At 58.9% G+C, this 16,268-nt stretch overlaps 1 protein-coding gene across 3 annotated transcripts; it reads left to right on the forward strand.

The window, feature by feature from the left end:
- Window positions 1-421: 421 nt before the first annotated feature.
- Window positions 422-16,148, forward strand: PLEKHG6 (pleckstrin homology and RhoGEF domain containing G6). Of its 3 annotated transcripts, XM_071210135.1 has the most exons (17): window positions 422-523; window positions 1,922-2,127; window positions 3,256-3,411; window positions 4,185-4,349; window positions 4,714-4,809; window positions 5,057-5,107; window positions 5,487-5,636; window positions 6,528-6,638; window positions 6,777-6,926; window positions 7,150-7,287; window positions 7,562-7,681; window positions 8,008-8,140; window positions 8,265-8,380; window positions 10,865-10,921; window positions 14,205-14,350; window positions 15,088-15,786; window positions 15,917-16,148. In XM_071210135.1, the coding sequence occupies exons 2-17, from the start codon at window positions 1,990-1,992 to the stop codon at window positions 15,924-15,926; spliced, it is 2,436 nt and encodes an 811-aa protein (XP_071066236.1). In that variant the 5' UTR covers window positions 422-523; window positions 1,922-1,989; the 3' UTR covers window positions 15,927-16,148. The 3 variants fall into 3 exon arrangements, with proteins under 3 accessions (XP_071066236.1, XP_023447732.2, XP_071066237.1); XM_023591964.3 differs by lacking the exon at window positions 10,865-10,921; XM_071210136.1 differs by lacking the exon at window positions 7,562-7,681.
- The last annotated feature ends 120 nt before the right edge of the window (window positions 16,149-16,268 follow it).

Below are 16,268 nucleotides of genomic sequence, written 5' to 3' on the forward strand. Positions count from 1 at the left end.
AAGAGTGCGGGCACCTGCCCCAAATCACACGGGGCCGGCGCTGCCCACCGCTGCCGCCGCCACCTGCCTTCCACCGCTCATAACCCCGCGCCTCGTGGAGCGCAGAGAGGAAGGGGGGCGCGGGGTCCCAGCGCGGGGTCCCAGCCCTTCCCCTAGGGCCCGTGGGTGGTTAGTTCAGGGGCGAAGGACAAAAGGGGAAGGGGGCGCTGCGAAGGGCGCTCTCCTTGCCGGGGAGGGTGGTGGCTGCGTCCAGGACAAGGGCCCCCCGGCACCCGGGGCCCCAGGGGCGCCGCCGGCACCGCGGCCAGGTGGGAGCGGGCGCGGGGGGGCGGGGCCAGCCCGCGCCCCGCCCCTCTCCCGCCACCTTCGCGGCCCGGCCCTGCGCAGCCCCGGGTCCCGCGGGCCGCTCGGTCCCAGTCCCCAGCGGGGCAGTGGGGTTGACAGCGCCGGGGGAGCCGTCGGCGACGGGGAGCGCCGCGGGCGGGGGCCGGCAGCCCGGGCGCCGGGACACCTGCGGGCCCAGGTGAGCGGCGGGGGAGGGGGCGGGGAGCCGGCTGCGCGGGGCGAAGGCCTGGCCTCCCTCCCGAGCCGGGGAAGAAGAGAAGCGGCTCGAGCTGAAAAAGGACCGTGGGCAGGGAGACTGAGCCTCGGAGGGGAGGATTATGGGGAAGGGGGGCGGGGAGAGGCGGCGCGTGCGTTTCTCCCCTGCTGGGAATCAGAGGGAAGGTAAGGGCAAGGCTGAGGAGGGGTCAGGCCCACCTGCTGGGGGAACCGGCACCTGCTCAGCCCCCGGCCCCCTTAGGAAGCCTCTGCTCTCCAGGTCCCTCCCTCTCAGAGAATGAAGCCCCTATCCAGGCTAGGGGAAAGGTTCTGGCTCCCCGCTCCACTGAGGCCTCCCTAGAGATGGGGGAAAACCAGAGGTATTCCACGACCAGAGACGCCGTGCTCCCAACTGGCCTGGGGCCTGGGAGCTGCTCCTACCCCTGTCTTCTTTTCTGTGGCCAGGAGGGTCCAGGTAGGGGGTCAGAAAGTTTTCTGAAAAGAGCCATATCATAAATCTTAGATTTTGTGGGTCTGATATACGGTCTCTGTCACAACGAGCAGGGAAGCAGCCGTAGACAGCGTGTAAATGAATGTGTGGCTGTATTCCAATAACACTTTATTTATGGACACTGAACTTTGGATTTCACGTTATTAGTATTATTGTTTTAGGAGGTACCGGGCATTCAACCCAGGACCTCGTACATGGGAAGTAGGCACTCAACCACTGAGCTACATCCGCTCCCCTTCACATTACTTTTTACCTGTCACAAAATATTACCTTTATTTGGATTCTTTTCGATCATTAAAAAATGTAAAAACCATTCTTAGCTTGGGGGCTGTACAAAAAAGGCAGAGGGCCTGACAGTTGCCAGCCACTGCCCTCAGCCTCCCTGCAGTGTTTCCCCAGGGGGCATGTGTGTGTGTGTATGTGTGTGTGTGTGTGTGTGTGTGTGTGTGTGTGTGTGTGTAGGGGTGGGGATGGCGGGGAGCTGGGTAGATGGAGATCTAGGTGCAAGGAGAATGCTGCCACCCAGGAGCATCCAGGGAGCCAGGTGTGCTTATGACTCTGGCTCCCAGCTACTCGTTGGGTTTCAGTGTCCCCTGAAGCCACTGCAGGAGCTTGTCCCCTAAGTGTGTGCACGTATGAGCAAGGAGACGTGTCTCCAAGGGGCTTTCTACCCAGTATGTGCCTGAGCAAACCCCACCCCTGCCAAGCCCTAGATGAGACAGTAATGCCCCCATTCACCGGTGGCCAAGCCCTGGCCTGCCCCCTCCTGACTCGGTCCCCCTCCCACCTGCCGTGCCTTGGTCCCCAGCCTGGTGCCACCCACTGACTATCTAGACTGGCCCTTCCATGCCTTCCTTCTTTCTCTTGCAGCTTTGGGGGACCCTCTTCTCCTGGACCTTGGCGCGATGGCCCCTTGGAGGTGACCCACGAGAGAAGGGATGCAGGCCTTTGGTCGCCCAAATGAGGGCAGCATCCAGGGACTCGTGGCCTCCCGCATCGAGACCTATGGGGGCCGGCACAGGGCCTCTGCGCAGAGCGCTGCTGGCAGCCTCTACCCTCGGGGACGCCCGGGGCTGGTGAGTCGGGCTGTGCCCAGAAGATGACCTGGGTGGGGCAGGAGGGAGCATTCCTGGGCTTTCGGGGCTCTGTCCCCTGGCAGGTTCACAGGCTGTTCTCTTCCTGCCCCGCCCTCACCGCCACTCTTCTGTCCTGGGTTGCGGGGTGGGGGGAGGACAGTGCGTGGACCAGGCTTCCCGGCCTCCATACACCAGTCCTGGCCAGCGGGGCAGTTGAGGCAGAGAACCCGGGGAGCCAGGCCGCAGAGGAGGCCCTGTTAGACAGGTCTGAGACGTACAGCTGCGGGGTAAGGTCGCAGGGCAGGTTGGCTCCCTCCCCCTCTACCTGGGAGGAGCCTGTGGGCTCCCTGAGACCTGCCTCCCTCTGAGTCAGGGCTGGAAGAAGAGCAAAGGTTCAGGGTGTCCCCAGTATAGAAGTGGCGGGGCGGGGGGGGAACGTTAGGGGCCTGCCCTGCCTCCCTCCCACTCCACCCTCCTGGCCCACCTCCAACCCTAACGGAGGCAAAAGGTGTGGAAGGCAGAGTTCTCCCTTCCCCTTAGCCTCGGGACCCCTTGAAGATGGCACTACTTCTGACCGGTGTACCCCTGCCTCGCAGGAGAAGCAGTTGCCCTGGGAGAATCCCCCAGGGCTGAGGGCGGGAAGGAAGTATGTGGGGTAATTTTAGGCCACAGGCAAATGTAGGAATGTGACCAGGCCTGACCGGGAGGGGACTCATGGCCGTGGCCCTGGCCACTCCCAACTGGGTGGGATGCGGGCTGCCCGCCCCTGGGGAGGAGGCCACACGTGCCAGCCACAGTCGAGGGAAGGAGCCAGGGACCCAGAAGGCTGTGGGTGCTGGGTGTTGTGGTGCCCGCCCCGGGGGAGAGCCCATGTGCGAACAGGTGGGCCCTGTGGGCACAGACCCAGAGCGCAGGCATGGCGAGCTCCTGGCTCTGAGGGGCCTCTGGGGGCCAGCTCGACATGCCTCTGCCCAGCTCAGCTTGGCTGTCCTGGCACAGCTGCCCACACCAAACTGGTTTGCAGGGAGAGGGGAGCCAGCCCACCCTGGGAGGGGGCGATTCTGCAGCCAAGCCTGGCCTCCCACTATCTCCCGGGACCCCCCAGAACCACCCCTGCTGCTCCCCCAGGACCCCAGTCGCCGACGCCTCCAGGACTACAACCCCTTTGCCAGGAGTGCCGGCCAGGCCCGAGGCCTGCCTGCCGTGAGTCTGCGAGACCCAGAACCCGAGAAGAGGTCCGGGGGCCCTTTGGGGGCTGGCCCACCCTACTCCCCCAAACTCAAGGTAAGGGGTCCTTCTCCCATTCCCACGCTCACGGCCAGAGCTGGGAGGGCCTCCACAGCGAGCCCCGGGGGTGAGAGCACGGGTGAGGAGGCTGTCTCGCCAGGCAACTCCTCCAGGAAGTGGCTGAGGCTCTGCCGAGACCCTGGGGTGTCTCTCCACATGCCATGCCATGGGGCCCAGCGACTTGGACTCAGGACATTCTGTCGTGATTTAAAGGATAAGCTTTTATATTCAGCTTCAAGCTCTTGACAATTACCAAGTAACGTGAGACGGGCTCACTCCATCTCCCCGCCTTCCTTCACCCCTTACCCCAACTGGGGACCCCCCGCCTCTCCTCCAAGCACACTGGGCCTGGAGTCAGTATCAGGAATACGTGCTGTCCACATTACCTGGTACCAAAAATGAGTGATTTGTAAAATGCCAGCCACACTGCCACATGGAAATGTCCATATCAAATGTTGCCCAAAGGCTCCTGGGAAAATCCGATCCTGCCCACAGGGGATGCTCCGGGGAGGAATGCTGCTAGCTGGGGAGCCTGGGTCAGCCTGTGTCCTGCTCTGAGGGACCGTGCTGCAGGCCAGGGTGCCTGCCCACCCCCATGCCAACAACACCATCTGCCCTTTGCCATGCGATTCCAGGCGGGGTCGATCCCTGTCCCCAGGCCACCCTGTCCCCACCCGGTGCTGCGTGCCACCACCCATTCCCAGATAGACACCAGGCAGGCCGGGTACCGAGGGCCTGGCCAGGCCCAACCCCCTTCTCGGCTCCCCCAGGAAGTCACCAAGGCCCACGAGCTGGAGGTGAGGCTGCACACGTTCAGCATGTTTGGGATGCCCCGCCTGCCCCCGGAGGAACGGCGGCACTGGGAGATAGGGGAGAGCCGCGACAGCAGCCTGGCCATCGAGAAGTCCTGGAGAGAGCTGGTGCCCGGGCACAAGGTGGGTCTGACCCCCCGGTGTGACAGACACAAACGCACACCCTGGGAGGAGGGCAAGGAAGAGGGAAGTGAGGGCACGTGGGAAAGCATGTGGAGACAGCGAGACTGGCCTACGGGTTCCACCACTTGCTAGCCAGACCTCGGCAGGAAACCTCCTGGGCCTCAGTCACTTCCTCTGTAGAATGGGGTGACACCACCTGCACCCTGGCGCACTGGGCTGCGGATCAAAAGGCCCTGCTCAGTACAGAGAGCGAATAGCCAAGGGCGCAGGTCCTATTAAGCAGGCCTAGTAGCCTTTGGGAGATGGTAGTTGCCAATGCCTTTGGCATCGTTCCCCAGCACATCCACCACTGTCCCCACCCCAGGAAATGAGCCGGGAGTGTTGCCACCAACAGGAAGCCCTGTGGGAGCTTCTGACCACTGAGCTGAACTACGTGTGGAAGCTCAAGATCATGACCGACGTGAGCCTCCCCGGGCCCCTCTTCAGCCACTTCCCCGTCTCCTTTCGTTGTTCCCCGTTGCCGCAGACCAGGAGGGACAGAGCCGCTGGGGGTGGGGGACAGGATACCAAGAGAGCCCTCGAATCTCGGACCTGCCCAGAGCCTGGGGAGACAAGGCGGCAGTCCTGCAGGGGGTGGGAGAAGGGCTAGCTGGGGCCCAGAGGAGGAGGTCAGGTGCTGAGCCCCCCGCCTCTCTCCCTGTGTCTAGCTCCTGGCCGCCGGTTTGCTGAACTTGCAGCGAGTGGGACTGCTGACAGAAGTGAGTGGGAGCTCGGGGGGAGTTGGCACGTCCCGAGCTCTGAGCCCAGGGAGGGAGGGTCACAGAAGGCCCCCCCGGCTGCCCAGTTTGAATCCCCAGCACCCCATTTTCTGGGACAGCCCTGGCCTCTTGCTCAAGACCCCAATCCAGGCCCCAGGTCCTGCAGCCTCCGCCCAGTACTCAGCTCAGTGAGGCCAGAGTGCCACGGAAGGGAAAGCTGGAGCGCCTCGGACCTCAGGCCCACTGCATCAGGCCCTTCGCCGCCTCTCCCTCTTCCTCCCTCTTCCTGATGGAATCTTAGGGATTCCCGCCTGCCCACCACCACAGCTGCCTGGCGGTGACTTGCCGAAGACATGGCGCTGAGTTCTCCCTCCTGCAGGTGTCGGCCGAGATCCTGTTTGGAAATGTCCCCAGCCTGATTCGAGCCCACCGGAGCTTTTGGGAGGAGGTGCTGAGCCCCACCCTGCAAGAGGCCCGAGCCTTGGGCCAACCTCTGGACCCTGTTGGCCTGCAAAACGGCTTCCTGACGGTGAGGCACGGAGACGGGCCAACGGGGATGGGGCAGGCCTGGGAGCCCCCAGAGGGCCCAGTCTGTCGGGCATGCCCGGGCAACCCGCATCTCTCCACAGCTGGGGGGCCCGTAGGGCACTGCCCCTACACCAATCTACCACCTTCCTTCCACCAGTGTGACCTCTGTCTCAAAGATTCTTTGGCCTTCTGGAGACCCTTATGACATAAAAATGCCACTGTCCCTTTTAAGCCCTTATCAACTGACAAAGCTTAATTCTTAGACAGACAGCTGAGAGCAAGAATGGAGCCTCAGTGAGGCGCCCTGTAGGATGGCAGGGGGAGAAGAGGGAGGCTCAGGATCGAAGTCTGCTCTGCAGTTTTACCAAGTGAGGAACATGTGAATCCTGCAGAGCTGGGATGTAATAGAGAGTGGGGGGCGGCTGGCAAGGGTGGGGGCGGGGTGTCTCCTGGATGCCTTAGGCTCCCCCTTCCACAGGAGCAGGACTTCTGGGCAACCTTTGGGTCATGGCTTCTCCCTCCACCCACCCACCCCCACCCCATGGTTGTAATGGGATCTGCAAGAGCCTGAAAATGTTCCGGCTGAATTATTGATGGTAGGAGAGCAGGCAGTTCAGTCCAGACCAGCAGGGCACAGCAGGGGCTCGGAGGGAAGGCTTCAGAAAGCAGCAATGGGTGGGCCTCCCAGGACCTCAGTCTCTTCCTTGGAATCTGGTGCGAGGGACCTGGCCATGAGAGCAACCTGAGGAGGGAGAGCCGGGCAGGTGCCAGGCTAAGTGTCTGCACAAGGACGTCTCCCCACGCGCCCGTCATTCTGCAGCTGGAACCTGTATCTCATGACTTTCTTCCCTCTGCCTGCTCCCCACCCCCTCCCCCCATACCTTCCCTCCAGTTTGGCCAGCGGTTCCAGCCGTATGTCCAGTACTGCATGCGAGTGAAGCGGACCATGGCTTACGCCCGGGAGCAGCAGGACAATAACCCTCTCTTCCAGACTTTCGTGCAGGTGGGAGAGGGGGTACCTAGGGAGGCGGGTGGGGGGTCACCCCTGTTTACCTCTAGACCCAAGGCTGAGCCGGTCACTATGGTCGGTGAGGCAGGAAGGAGCTGATGGGCTCCTGACAACCCCCGCCCACCCCGGCAGTGGTGTGAGAAGCACAAGCGCTCGGGGAGGCAGATGCTGGGCGACCTGCTCATCAAGCCCCACCAGCGTGTCACCAAGTACCCGCTGCTGCTCCAGGCTGTGCTCAAGAGGAGCCCTGAGGCTCGAGCCCGAGAGGCCCTGACTGCCATGGTAGGCGCCCTGGCTGCTGTCCTCGGGGCTTGGGGGCTGGTGGGTGGGGGCTGATCCCCAGGGGCTCCTGAGAGCGTCTCCCTCCTCACATGCGTGTGACCATGTGGTACCTGCCAGGTCAGCCCACCTCTGAATGTGACGATGGCCATTGCTTGGGCGGGATGTGCAGGGCACAGAGCTGAGCCAAGCCTCCTCCCATGCACCCCCCCGCCCCACCTCCTAGATCGCAGCCGTGGACTCATTCCTGCGACACATCAACAGACAGGTGCGCCAGGGCGAAGAGCAAGAGAGCCTGCTGGCCACTGCCCAGCGCATTGGGCCCTACGAGGTGCTGGAACCGCCCAGCGAGGAGGTGGAGAAGGTGAGAGAGGGCAGGGGGCGGGGGGGGCTTGGGGAGATAGACGGCGTAGAAGCAGGAGGGGCCCAGGGCAGCACTCCCTGTACCCGGCTGCCACCCAGGGGGCCCGTGGCTCCCTCCTGGTGAGGGTGAGGGTCCAAGGGACAGAGCTCAGAAGAATCACAAGGAGGTGCTGGGGTGCATCCTCTCCACCAAGTGGAGAAGGAAGGGAAGAGAAGGCGCTGGTGGAGGAACAAGGGATGCTCTCGTTCCTGACCCTCTGTCCTGTGGCCCTCAGAACCTGCGTCCCTTCTCCACCCTGGACCTGATGTCCCCCATGTCGGGCGTTGCTCCTGAGCACATCAGGCAGCTGCTGCTGGAGGGGCCCGTGCGAGTGAAGGAGGGGCGAGAAGGGAAGGTGAGGGGCCCCAAGGAGGAACGGAGGGGATGGAAGGTGAAACGGAGAGGAAGAAGGGAGAGGTGGTGGGCAGCAGGCCGAGCAGGGGCAGGGGACCGGAAGGAAGAGGCATGCATGTGTGCACATGTGTGTCTAAGAGGACGCAGGTTCCAGCGGAGGCTTGTAGGACCTTGACACTGACGTGAAAGGTCAGGCCACACTGGTGCCCCTTCCGGCTCTAGTGCGCCGTGGTTCTGCGCTGGTCCCTGTGCAGGCAGGCACACCCGCTTGCAAGCCCCCTCCCAGCTCCGGCTGACCCCTCTGTCAACCCCTGCCCCCGCCTCCAGCTGGACGTGTACCTGTTCCTCTTCTCCGACGTGCTGCTGGTGACCAAGCCCCAACGCAAGACTGACAGAGCCAAGGTCATCCGGCCCCCGCTGATGCTGGACAAGCTCGTGTGCCAACCACTCCGAGACCCGAGTATGTACCCCCCGGCCAGGACCTGGGGGCGTTGCCCTCCTCTCTTCCTCTCAGCAAGGGGAAGGAGGGTCGAGATGGGCTCACAGAAGGCCTGACCTTGAAGCAGACCTTCTCCTCCACCCAGACAGCTTCCTGCTGCTGCACCTCACGGAATTCCAGTGTGTCTCCAGCGCCCTCATCGTGCACTGCCCCAGCTCCACAGATCGTGCCCGGTGGCTAGAGAAGACCCAGCAGGCTCAGGTAGGAGAGAGCAGGGCAAGGGCAGGGACAAACAGGATCCTGGGCCTCAAAAATGGAGCCCAAGGAGGGAGGAGGAGGCAAGAGAGGCCCGGGTGGACGCAGATTCAGAACGGATGGTCAGCCCTGAGGAGGTACTGCAAGAGGGAGACAGCTGCGGCCAGCCACACGAGGATGGAGGACGGAAGCCTTTGGCCAACTCTGGGAGAACACAAGACGGACCAGGCAGTCCTTCAGGGTTTCCACACTGTGAAACAATTCACTTCTAAACTTCGCTTCCTTTCCCCAGACATTTATGGGGCGCTTGCTGTGTGCAGGCACTGTGCTAGGTGCTAGGGAATCAGAAAAGAATGGAACACGAGGAATATCTGCTGCAGGCTAGCTGGACAAGTTAGTACACAATAATGGAGACGTGCGCAGATGGGACTGGCACAGCCACGGCGAAGGGAGGCATTTGCTCTGTCTCGAGAAGCCGTCACAGAGGAGCTGATGTTTCAGCACCATGTCGAGGGGTGTCTGGGAGATGTCGGGGGCACAGGAGTAGCAAGGGTGGGCATTCCAAATGGAGAAGCAGAATGTTCAAAGGCCGGAAATATGAAACAGGTGTGTGTGCTGCAAGAACCACTGACACTGTAGTTCAGCATTCCTGAGGCATAAAGTACAAAGGTAGGTAGAACAGGAGGGAAGCTGGCATGGCAGGTTAATGCCCATCTCTGGGTGCCATGCCAAGGAACTTGAACTTTGCCCTCTAAATGACATGGAGCTAGCAGAGGTGTAAAGCAGGGAAGTGACGTGTTTTATGTGATGCTAGCTAGAGGAATGCAAAAGGAGGGAGACCCAATAGGGCCATCTTGGTTTTGTGTGGCTGCTATAACAACTACCACAATCTCGGGGGCTTCACCTGACAGAAATTTATCCTCGCACGGTTCTGGGGCCAGAAGCCCGGAATCCAGGTGTCACCAGGGTGTTCTCCCTCTGGAGGCTCCAGGGGAGAATCCATCCTGCCTCTTCCAGGTTCTGGTGGCTCCTGGTGTTCCCTGGCTGGTGGCTGCATCCCTCCCAGCTCTGCGTCTGTCTGTCCAGCCTTCTTCTCTCAGTGTCGCTGAATCTCAAATCTCCCTCTGCCTTTCTCTTCTGAGGACAATGTCATAGGACTTAGGGCCCATCCTAAGTCTAGGGCCATCTCATCCAGGTTCCTTAACTCAATTGCATCTGCAAAGTCCCTTTTTCCAAGTTCCCTCTTTTCCGAATTCCACATTCACAGGTTCCAGAGGTTATTTGGGGTGGGAGAGGGGCACCATGCAGCTCCTACAAGAGCAGAACAGCCAGGGGAGGCTGATGAGGGTTGGACTTTGAAGGCTGGGAAAAACCATGAGCAGAAAACTCAGGGAAGCAGTTGGGCAGGATTATTTTGGGGACCATGTCTGTCTGCATTCTGGAACAAAGGGTTTGGGTGAACGGACAGTGAGAGTTTAGATGCTACAGGGTTCTGGACAAGGTTGATGGGGCTGGATTGACAAGAGAGAGCCAGAGAAAGACATAGTGTGTTTTGTGTTGAATCTTATTTCTTTATTAGAAAGTCAGTTAGCAGCATGGCAAATGGACTTCAGGAGTGACTGGTGACAGGAGATTTAGTGTACTAGTTTGGGTTGAAACATTGACGGTTTAGTGCCACGACCTTTGAGAGACATTGCAAATAATAATAATAATCAGAAAAGAGCTAAAGGAGAGGAAAGAGACACGTGAATCTTAGGGAGACAATTAGTGAAAGGCTGGACTGAATTCAGAGAATTCTAGGTTTAGAAACTACCTCAGTAGCTATGTGACCTTGGGCAAGTTATGTGGCCTCCCCGAGCTTCAATTTCTTCAGCTGCCAAAATGGATATAAATGATAACAGTACCTGCCTCATAGGAAAAATTCAAAAAAGTCATTCCAGTTAAGCATGCAGCACCGCCGGCTTGCCGTGAGTAACTCAAGGTACAAGCAATAACTCAAGGACACAAGATGACTCACCTCCTGGATTGGCAGTGGTACCCCTGACAGAAATGAAGTCAGTGGAAAGGGAAACCTGTTGGTTTAGCTGTTGATTCCTGGGAGGGGTAAGGCTAGGGTAGTAGAATTTAGTTTTAAATAGAAGCACTTTGAAATTGAGGTAGTAGGAGATAGCCAAGTGAGATATTTTAGCTTTGAGAAATAAGAAAACATGGGCCTGGCATTCAGCTGAGAAATAAGGAGGGAAAATGGAACCTCAAGCTCTTGTGTCCTCCAACCCTGTGGGGCTACCACTTCCTCGAACGCCTAAACAAAATGGCAGCAGTCCCTGGGAACCCCAAGATGGGCGACCCAAGTGAGGGGTTTAGGGTGAGGGTGGTCTCCCATCCATCCTGACCCCTACTCCAGGCTTAGCCATAATCCCTCTCTGCTTGGCCTTCTCTCCACACCACTTAACCCTCGAACCTAAAACAGTCCTTCCCTTCACCCACAAGGTTGGACTAACAGCTGACACCATTCCAGGAGCTAATCGAGTTTTACTCAAGGCTGAGGTAAGAGGGGAGCTAGGGGCCAGAACCGGAAACCAACATCGGTGTTCTAGAGCCCGTCTGCCCGGGCCAGCAGGTGGCGGTGGCTGCTACTTGGCAGGCAGCCTCTTTTCTCTACCACCCACCACCAGGACTTTCTTCTCTTCCATCTGCTCCCAGTACTGTGACACGCCCCTTCTCCATTTAGAACCCAATATTTTATTATACAAAATAATATGGCTCTGATAGTCTCATCTCTCCGTTCCAGAGGCAAAGAGGCCATTTCTGAGGCATAAGCAAAGCATCCAGGGCCTCCACCCTCAGTGACACAAAGAACCTTGACACCTTGGAATTAGTTTTCCTTAAATGACTTCACTACTTGTCTCCTACCAAATTCTTAGATAATCCCCCCCTTGGCACCATCAGTCTTTGTAAACCGAAGAGGGTGATGGGATATCTATGGTTCCTCTTTCCAGAGCAATCCTCAGGACTCAGACCATTTCCCTCCCCCCTACTGAGATGGAGATGGAGATTTCTTCTTGGTGGGTCCAGTAGTGGTGCCTTAAGCCTTTAGGGAAAGTGAGCCTCTCCAGGAGAGAGAGATTGAATCTTGGGGATGGCCCCATATTTAAGGGCTGGGGAGAGGAAATCAGGAACCAGTGAAGGGAACAGAGAGGGACCTGTCAGAGATGGAGGTCAAGAACTCAAAGGAGAGCCTGGAGCGGTCAGAGCAAGGGGCTGGCGGGGAGCGCAGGGCCCAGCTCTCGTGTGCTCCCGCTCGTTACTTCACTCCTCTAAGCCTAGGGCCCTGTCGGAGGAATCGCAGGGCAGATGGGAGAGTTACATTTGTAAAATGGTCGGCCAAGGCCCAGCACTTTCTGGGCGCTTGATAAATGTTAGTTATTGTCATCATTAGAAGAAAGGGGTGATAGGTGGGGGCTAAGCCGGATGCTGACTGGGAAATGCCTCCGGAAGTCAGAGGGGATCTTTAAGAGACCAGTTTTAGTCCAATATTGGGGGACTTTGGGAGGAGAGTGGGTGAGGCTGGGAGTCACTCCGGAGGCAGCAGGGAAAAGAGGCGTTTCCTCCCTGGCTTCAGCAGGGGCACCAGGACCAAAGGAAGAAGGGTCCTGCCCAGGGAGCCCTCCCTTCCTTTTCCCGGCTTTGTGGGGTGCCACATTCTTGCTCAGGCACCAATTTCCTCTTCCTTCTCAGCTCTGTCCCCTTGAGAGCTCCTCTTACCCCAGCTGCAAGAACAGCCTAGAAAACCCTGCTAGGGTTGCTGGAGAGGTTGGGGGGGGGGTAGCTGAGGGGCAAGTTGGGGCAAATGGGGGACTTGTATACGCTGGCATTGAATGGTCCTCACCGATTACACTGTGCCAACCCCATTCCCTCCAGTTCTTTTCTTGCACACACCACCCCTACCCTCAACCTCCCAGACACAAAACTGAACTTGGATCACGTGGGCCAAAGGGCGTGGCTTCTCAGCAGGACCAGTAGGCTGCCCCAGGCCTGGCCCCTCCACCTGCCCAGTTCCCTCCTGATCTTCCCACTGAGGTGGGAGATGAGCCTTGGGGGAGAGAGGAGGACTCGGGCCCTGACCCGGCTCTGCTGGTTTCCTGCCCCCAGCTACCACCCCCCCCAGCCAAGCCTTGCTGGGACTGCAGAGGCTCCTTGCACTGCTTTGTCACTCATGGGACCAAGTGACTGGGCAGCAGAAGAAAGAAGAATTAAGATGTAGGGAGGGAGTCTGGGAAAGCCCTGACGCCAGAGAGTTTCTGGCTCATATACTTCAAGCCTGGAGATATTCAAAATATTCACCCAGTGCGCACAGGTACCAACTAACCAGAGTGAAGTCCTAGAGGCCCCAGATGCCAGCTCCTGGAGGGCATTTGTCCTGCAGAAGGCAGGTGGGAGGTTCAGGTCAGTCCATGATCGTACCAGGATGGAAGCATTTCAATATTTTAATAATGATATGGCCTTATCAGCGAGGACTGGTATCAGCAGTGCCTGCCAGCAGCCACCACACCACCGCTTCACCGAGCCTCCGCTTTCAACCTTGCCTCCTGCTCTGCTGCCTTCCCTCCCCCACCTAGGCTGTCCTTTGGGAACTCTTTGCCCTGTAAGCTGCACTTGAGAAGCAGTGCAATCATTGAACTAGGACTCACCCTGCAAGGTCCAGCCCCAGCTCTGCCTCTCCCCAGCTGTGTGACCTGCAGCAGGTCACTTAGCATCTAAGTTTAGTCTTCTCATCTGTAACATGGGCTGACATCCATGCTTCCCACCCTGCAGAGTGATGGCGTGTATCAATGTACCACATGCCCGGGAAGATGCCTTGTGAACCGCTTCTCAGGTGTGGCTATTGCAGTCTGATGGCACCTGTATGAAAATGTTGAGAGGACGGCAGAGAAAATGGGATGTCCTCTCCTCAATGTCCCCTCTAGGGGACAGAACTAAGGACCACATGGTGGGAGTGGAACCGTCTAGAAGGAGCCACCTGAGAACCCAGCCCCATTCACAGCATTCACACCATCACCAAAAGTCAGGGAGGGGTCCTGAAGGAGGGGGCAGACCCTATAGAGGGCTGGCCAGGGGGGTGAGAGAGAACTGTGCAGATGGGCGAAGGGCCACTCGGTTCACCCAGCACCAGCTCTGCAGTTCAAATGCTCCATCCCACTTTCTAACTGGGTGATCTTGGGCAAGTTCTTGAACCTTTGAGTCTCTGTTTCTCAATAGTAAAGTAGGGGTGAAAAACAATACCCGCCTCAGAGGGTCACCATGAAAATTAAGAGAATGGATGTCAGGCCCTGGGCAGGGTATCTGGCACACACAGCTAGCACTTGGTCAATGGCAGCTTTTTCTTTTTCTTTTTCCCCCAAAGATTGATTTATTCCCCCTCCCCCTGTTGTTTTTGCACTCGCTGTCTGCTTTCTATGTCCATTCACGGTGTGTTCTCCTGTGTCTGCTTATCTTCTCTTTAGGCGGTACCGGGAACTGATCCTGGGACCTTACAGAGTGGGAGAGAGGCGCTCAATCTCTTATGCCACCTCAGCTTCCTGATCTGCTGCATCTCTTATTGTCTCCCCTCTATGTCTCTTTTTTGTTGCGTCATCTTGCTGCGCCAGCTCCCCACTCGGGCCAGCTTGCCATGTGGGCCAACACTCCCACGCGGGCCAGCTTGCCTTCACCAGGAGGCCCCGGGAATTGAACCCTGGACTTCCCATATGGTAGGCAGGAGCTCAGTTGCTTGAGCCGCATCCGCTTCCCCAACAACAGCTCTTAATAATGATAGCACCCCCCCCCCCAGGCCACCCTGCAGAAGCTGAAGGCAGAGGAGTATGTCCAGCAGAAGAGGGAGCTCCTGGCCCTCTATCGGGACCAGGACCCAGAGGCCCTGGGCACCAGGCCCTCCACACCTTCCCAGGACGGCTGTCAGAACAGCACGGAGGGGAGGTAAGCACCTCCGGGACCACAGGCTCTCCCAAAGGTGGGGGGCTGCAGGCAGGGAGGAGAGGAGACACCTACAAAGCCAGGGATCGGTGTTACAGCTTGGGGGGAGGGGATTGGGAATAGATGGAGGGACGCAGGCTGCAGGTTGGTGTAGAGCAAGTTGACACAATGGGGTAGTCCCTGGGGTCAGCCAGCCTCGGGCTGGCACAGAGTGAAGGAAACAGAAACCAGAGCCGTGAGGAAGGGTCTCTGGAGAGAAGCAGGCTCCCCAGGCCAGGGCTGGAGAGAGAAGGTAAGTATGGACTTCCAGGTGTCAGAGCTACAGGGATCCTGCCCATCCAGATTCCCAGACTCAGAGAGGGTGAGAGGTTCTTCCAGGATCACACAGCTGCTTAGCAGCACGGTTGATAAAGAAAAAAGAAGCTATCACTGGGGCATAACCTTAGGTGAGCTCAGTAATCAGGGGGGAAAAGACAGAACAAAACACCTGTGTACCCATGTGATCTATAAGGCCCTGACCAGGGTGCTGTGGATAAAGTGGCGGGGGTAGGGGGGGACATACCTTTAAGAATGTACAGTCAAGCCAGGGAGGTGAGAGAAGAATCACACAATGCAGTGTAAAGGTGATACCGAAATAAGTCCAGAGAGGCCATTTGGAGATGGAGCAATCCAAGGAGACTTCCTGGACTTCAGCTTGACCCCGAAGTTCACTGCCCCTGACCAGTGGCTATTAACCTTAGGACTCCTGAGTTCTCATCCACCATCCCCCACCTGGTGGTGACTGAAGACACCGACGAAGACACGCCCTCAGTACCAGATGACACTTCAGATTCCGGCTACGGCACTTGGATCCCAGGATCCCCCAAAGGGTCCCACTCTCCGCTGAGCCGTCATCGCCAGCGGGCACTCCGGCGGGATCCTCGCCTCACCTTCTCCACCCTGGACCTCCGAGAAGTTCCTTTGCGCCCCCAGCCTCCTGACCCCCAAGCTCCCCAACGCCGAAGTGCCCCGGAGCTGCCAGGGGGCGGTATCCAAAGAGGAGGCAGTCTTCCCAGAGGGGACCCACCTACCTGGTCCGAGGAGGAGGACGGGACCTCGGGGGGTGGGAACGTGGTGGTGGAGACACTGCACAGGGCCCGAATTCGGGGGCAGGTCTCCCCCTCCCCGACCCATGTCGACTCTGCCGGGGAAAGCCCCTGGGACTCCTCAGGGGATGATGAAGAAGAGGGGTCCCTCTTCCTGGGACCCGGCCATGTCCTCTCCCCACACCCTCTCCGGGCTGAGGACATGCTTAAGGAGATCCGGGAAGAACTGGCCACCCAGAGGATCGAGGGTGCTCCAGAGCCCCGGGGCACCTGGCCTCGGAAGCTGACTCGGGCCCAGCTGCAGAGGATGCGCCAGTCCCACTTCATAGAGCTGGACACGCCCCTGTCCACCTCGTGAGTGCTGAAGGGAAGCTGGTGGGAGGCGCTGGGAGGCGCGGCCAGGGGAGGGGGCGGGATCAGTGTAGACCCCGCCCCCCAGGTCACCAGGCTGTCCTTGCTCAGCACCTACCACCTTCCTTTTCAGAGAGGCGTGAGGAACCCTGAGGACCTCTGGCATTTCTCCCAGAGGAAATTTCATCCCAAGAGTGCTGGTCGCCACCCCACCCCTGGACTCTACCTCAAGGACCGCACCTGCCACCGAGAGGCCCGGCCCCTGCACCCTGCCCTCCCTGCTCTGTGGGCTCTGGGGAGCAAGAACTGTAAACCCATGTATCATAGTATCCCTATGCCCCACATAAAGTGGCGTGTAAAAATGACTGCCCAGTGCTACATGAGGGTGGACAGGGGACCCCAGGGGGTCAGAGTGGGCGCCGTCCACTCCTGTCAATTGGCGTGAGAAGTGGTGGGGGGTCTGGCCCCGGCTCGCTGCTTTTCCC

This window comes from Dasypus novemcinctus, chromosome 20 (genome assembly GCF_030445035.2).
Source record: "Dasypus novemcinctus isolate mDasNov1 chromosome 20, mDasNov1.1.hap2, whole genome shotgun sequence".
NCBI classification, from domain to species: domain Eukaryota; kingdom Metazoa; phylum Chordata; class Mammalia; order Cingulata; family Dasypodidae; genus Dasypus; species Dasypus novemcinctus.